General features: G+C 47.5%; 1 protein-coding gene across 1 annotated transcript in view; it reads left to right on the top strand.

Moving 5' to 3' along the window:
- Positions 1–5,518, top strand: part of LOC109968629 (leucine-rich repeat neuronal protein 1) — a 20,943-nt gene that overhangs the window by 9,440 nt on the left and 5,985 nt on the right. Inside the window, 6 exon segments of the mRNA XM_020615015.1 lie at positions 2,616–2,774; positions 2,873–3,018; positions 3,500–3,601; positions 3,787–3,971; positions 4,560–4,802; positions 4,889–5,011. Coding sequence (XP_020470671.1) covers positions 2,693–2,774; positions 2,873–3,018; positions 3,500–3,601; positions 3,787–3,971; positions 4,560–4,802; positions 4,889–5,011 — 881 coding nt within the window. The 5' untranslated portion in view covers positions 2,616–2,692.

Here is a 5,518-nt window from a genome sequence, read left to right as displayed (position 1 = left end):
ATCTTCTATTTTCAGGCGTTTCTTTCTAACTGAAGATGGACATGCAGTTAGCTGTGCCACTTACTTCCCTAATTCTGTGGAAAAAACCCCTTACACATAGTTCAGACATGGGTGAAAAGTTCAAGCCCATCAGACTTCCACGGCTGTAAAATAGCATACATTAACAGTGTCTTATCTTTAGTTGTCAGGACACTTATCTAATGCAATCTGCTCTTGCACAATCATCTAAGAAAATAAGTAACACTACAAGTTGAACTACAGCTGAACATTATAACTATTATGCATATATAAGAGCCAGGTTAATACTGATACATGGTGCTGCTAATAAAACACAAACAGTTATACTAAACTTTATCATCATAAAAGCAAAATAATACTAACAGTAAATAAAACAACTGCAACTCCTGAATTCCAATTCTAACAAGGAGCAGGTGGACGGTATACAATAACAAACAGAACAGGCTTTTGAGTTTTCCAGTTTGGGTGTGAGAGACTCAGGGTGAGACTTTCAAATGAGTTATAACTATGTTTAGGTCTAGGGTTGATTAATAGGCTTGAGTCAAAGATCGCTGCCACGCCACCACCTCAGCCTGTGTTTCGAGGGATGTGACAGTTACTGTGACCAGGTGGAGTGGATTCATTTAGACTGACATATTCTTCCTGCTGTAACCATGTTTCAGTAAGACACAATAAGTCAATGTGATGTTCACTTATCAAATCATTCACTAACAGAGATTTAGATGAGAGAGATCTGATACACATTGGGTAGGGGTCCAGAGAGAACTACGGAGTCCGACATTGTTTTGGCGAAATTACACACCGACTCAACAGGAACTGGGACCACACAGGATGTCTTCCACAGAACCGGAACTCTCCAGGCTAAGACTCAGATTAAACATGTACGGGACCACCTCACTGAGCTGGTCTGCACACTCCCTAAGGACCCTGGAGCTGATGTGGTCAGGGTCTGTGGTCTTCCTGGCCTTAATCCTCCTTAACTCCCTCCTGACCTGGTCCACCGTATGGCTGAGGGGACGCGTGGGCAGTGACTGCTCAGGAGCTGTGGGCTGTTGATAACCCCCCATGACAGTGGGAGAAGGGGCAAGGTCTGGCTGAGGTGTGAGCAGCTGCGAGGGGACAACTGACCTGGAGAGGTGAGACGGGGGGGCTGAGGACTGGGTAGAGTCAAATCTGTTAAAAAAACAGATTCAGTTCATTTGCCCAGGCCTGGTCTCCTGCAGCCTGGTGACCATCCCTGCTACCATCTTCATGACAAGAGATGTGTTTCAGTCCTCTCCACACCTCATGCACATTGTTCTTTTCCATGCTCTGCTCTAGCTTCTTCCTGTAGCTAGCCCTGCACCCCCGGATCATGTACTTTAGTTCCTGCTGCACCCTGCTCAGCTCCTCCTTGTCCCCTGATAAGAAAAACCTCTTCTTCTCATTCAGCAGTGCCTTTAACTTGGGGCTCACCCACGGCTTGTTATTGGAAAAACACCGTACTCTCCTGGATGGCACCGTATTTTCCACACAGAAGTTTATGTAATCCGAAACACAGTGTGTGAGGCCGTCTATGTCCTCTCCATGAGGACTACAGAGGATGTCCCAGTCTGTGGTGTTAAAACAGTGTCTCAGCTGCTCAATTGCCTCCTCTGTCCATACCTTTACTATTCATACCTGTGGTAACACCTTTTTCACCACTGGAGTATACACAGGAAGCAGGTAGACAAGGTTGTGGTCAGAGCGACCTAGAGGGGGGAGGGGGGCAGAGGTGTATGCAATGAGGATTATAGCAGGGGGTGTTGTGTCTGCAGCCTTGACACGGTGCTCTGCTGCGTGAACTAGTGTGAATCCATGTAGGGAGACCACAGAATCAGAAATGTCCTTGTTCATCCAGGTTTCGATGAAACACATCATGCTACTCTCCCTGTAAACCCTTTCCACTCTTGTTGGCGCCGTTAGCTCGTCCATCTTGTTCGATAGCGACCATACATTTCCCATAACGACAGATGGTAGACATGGCTTATACCTCCGTTTCCCCTCCCAGAGCTTTACGCCAGCTCTACAGCCTCGCATTTTACGCCGTATCTCCGTGGGAATCTCCAGCTTCTCCCTGTAGGGGAGCCGGACATGGCTGAGGGCAGCTGATCTTGAGAGTAAACAATGGGGCCGCTGCTCCCGGAGTCCCCTGACTCGGGAGCTCGCAAAAGTGTATAAAACATAATGCAAATGCAATAATAAGTTGTACTCCTAGTAGCACTGCTCCACAGAGGCCTACACAAGAAGTATAACACAAAGCAAGTATAACACAAGGCAAACATGGAAAACACGAGGAAAAAAAAACACAAAAGAGGACAGAGCTGCTGGAACTCGCTGCCACTCCGCGCGGTGCCGGAAGTATTCCGGCGACTGAGAAAACATAACTCGTGGTTCAGAGAATGGATTTCCGGTGTGAGCTCTGTCTCTCTGATCCCAGCACTGTAAGACTTCACCTGTGCCCAAACTTGGAGTAAACTTCCTGTTGATTTTATACAGTCCTCTCCTGTCTTCACTTCTCGCGCTTTCAATAAAAGAACCGGGTAAAATCTAACAGTCTCACGTCTGTTTTCATCCAGGTGTAGATGAGCCTCCCGCTGACCGTCTGGAGGAAGTTTTCCTTATATAGCCAAGACTTTCTCCAACCCAGTGCACCATGGGAACTGCAGGCCTCTTCATGCTTCTCCTCTCCTTGGTGACATCATCAGTGTGTGCCGGAGTGGGCGGGGCCAGCCAAGGTAAAGGGCACTAATGTGCTTTACAGACAGTGGAGTGACAGGTGGCAAGACAGAGTTTAAACAGTTTTTTGTGTGTGCATGAATTGTGTGTCCAGTAGGTGGCGGTGTGCTGTGCCCTCTGCAGTGTGTGTGTGAGACACGGCCCTGGTACACCCCGCAGTCAGTGTATCACCAGGCCCGGACAGTCGATTGTAACGAACTCCATCTACAGAGAGTGCCGGCCAACATGTCGTCTGACACACAGGTGAATTTATACATGTAGCCACTTTGTTATTGGTACGTTTACCTTTGTTATTGCTCTGTGGGAAGATCTAGGCTCGATCACACTGTGCACGCTGTTTCTAGGCCTGAAGGTGTTATTACATGATGCATATTGAAAGTTTAATTCTGCAAGGTTTTATGGTTATTATCCATTTGACATAGACTGTCACACATATCAAACCATTCCAGGACCAGCATTGTCCCCACCAACACAGGGGTGCTACTGTGGCTGAAATATCAGTAAAACCTTTGTTTCCTCTCTTTGGCAAACACAGTTACAAACAAACAAACATGTTAGAGGTTTGACTTTGTTCAAATAAAACTCAAGATTATTATAACGGAACATGTTTCGTCCTAACCCGGTCGCTGAAGCTGCAGCGGTGCACTTGGCGAGCACTTAGCTGCAACGAGTGAACAGGTGAAGATGCTGTGGATTTACTGTCGGGATGTCCCTGTGTTCTCAGGTGCTGCTGCTGCAGAGTAACAACATCTCCTCCATCACTACTGAGCTGCAGAGTCTGACTAACCTGACAGAGCTTGACCTGTCGCAGAACCACTTCACACAGGTAACACAGCACACGCCAGGTGGCTAAACATGTGTGGACACTGCTCCACACATCCTTCAGCGTCTCTTTTCCGAATGCCCCAGTGAGACTTTAGACAGCAACGTTCTCCCAATTTGTGCTGGTCTCTTTCCTGTTTCTCCGTGCTCAAAAGCAGCTCCACAGAGTGTTTCTCCCTCCCTGTCCAGGTGAGCTCTATGGGTCTGTCCTCTCTGGGTTGCCTGGTGACTCTATACCTGGAGGAGAACCACATTGAGGAGTTGCAGGACTTCAGCCTGAGGAACCTGTCCAGTCTGGAGGAGCTCTACATCAACCACAACCGCATCTCCTCCATCGGGCCCAGAGCCTTTGCCGGGCTCAACAACCTGCTGCGGTAACTTTTTCTTCTGCTTATGCTTCTTCTTTGCACATTCCATTTTCTCACTTCAGTCGTGTTTAATGTGCAATGTAGGGCCTTCGGACCTCTGACGGTATCGATAGTACCACATAAGAAGCCCCAGAACTGATTGTTAGGATCTCCCTAACCACCATCAGAACCACCTAAAGAATCTATATAAGTTCTAAAGGACCAACACACCCATATCAATGACCACAGAAACCACCTGGAGCTCTAGAAGTTCTAATGACCACAGGACCTCCTAAAATTCCACTACAATGACACAAAGGACCCCAGCACCTCCCCAGTGACAATGAGCTCCTCCCCAAAGACCATTAATGCCATCTAAAGAACTGCTATCAGCTTTAAAATGGCCACAGCTTCCTCCTAAAGGACACATACAGTAGAATTACCATCATTCCTTCTGTTCTTTGCTCATGTGTTTAGGTTCTTCACATCTCTATATCAGCCTATCGGGCATAAAACTAAATCAGAGCACCATTTGTTATTTTCTGGTAATTAAGTATATAGTTAGGTCACATTTGTGATCATAAGATGTTTGTTTGTCCTCTGCCCGGTCCTCAGGCTCCACCTGAACTCCAACCGATTGGTGGCCATCAACAGTCATTGGTTCAAGTCCCTGCCATCCCTGGAGATCCTGATGATTGGGGAGAACCCCATCCTGGGTCTGGAGGAGAAGAACTTCTTGCCTCTGTCCCGCCTCCACAGCCTTGTGCTGGCTGGGATGGGACTGGCCTCCATCCCCTCTGCCGCTTTCCTGGGTCTCGAATACCTGGAGAGCCTCTCCTTCTACGACAACCGGCTCAGGTGTGTCTGAACGTGGCCACTGGTCCAGCTTTGTCTGTTACGTTCTCACACTGTAACAAAGTTGATAAAGTGTGTCCAACTGGCAGGTCTGTTCCCCGGGACGCTCTGAGCATGCTCCCTAACCTGAAGTTCCTGGACCTGAACAGGAACCCAATCAGCCGAATCCAGCAGGGAGACTTCCAGAACCTTCAGCACCTGGAGGAGCTCAGGTTAGTCTGAGAACACACCTGTAAAATCTAGGAATGTCCGATCAAGTTTTTTGGCCCTGATCCAGTGGATTTTAGCACTGAGTACCTGCAGATACAGAGTCCTACCTGATGCTGGTACTGGCCTATTTGTTGATTCAATCTCTATCAGAAATATCAGCATTAGCTACAAAATCTCAATTTTCACAAGCTACCTGATCCAAATGTTGAAAGTCCTGATTCAAAACTACTGTATAAATCTGATCAATTTAAATTAATGATTTGGTGTGAATAAAATTTGAACTGGGAGATCTGGGAGATGTGATGTGGTCAACTGATGGTTTGATTAAGGAAGACATCTCGTTGCGTCAGTGCTGTTGAACTGTAGAAATACTCACAGTTCGGTGGTGTTACAGAGCGGAGCTTCTGTCCACACAAACATCCATTTTCCTCCGCTTATCCGGGACCGGGTCGCGGGGGCAGCAGTCTAAGCAAAGATGCCCAGACCTCCCTCTCTCCTGACACTTCCTC

Source organism: Monopterus albus, unplaced genomic scaffold, assembly GCF_001952655.1.
Source record: "Monopterus albus unplaced genomic scaffold, M_albus_1.0 scaffold155.1, whole genome shotgun sequence".
In the NCBI taxonomy this organism is placed as follows: domain Eukaryota; kingdom Metazoa; phylum Chordata; class Actinopteri; order Synbranchiformes; family Synbranchidae; genus Monopterus; species Monopterus albus.
Note: the sequence above shows the minus strand (reverse complement) of the source record. Positions and strands in the feature narration are given on the sequence as shown.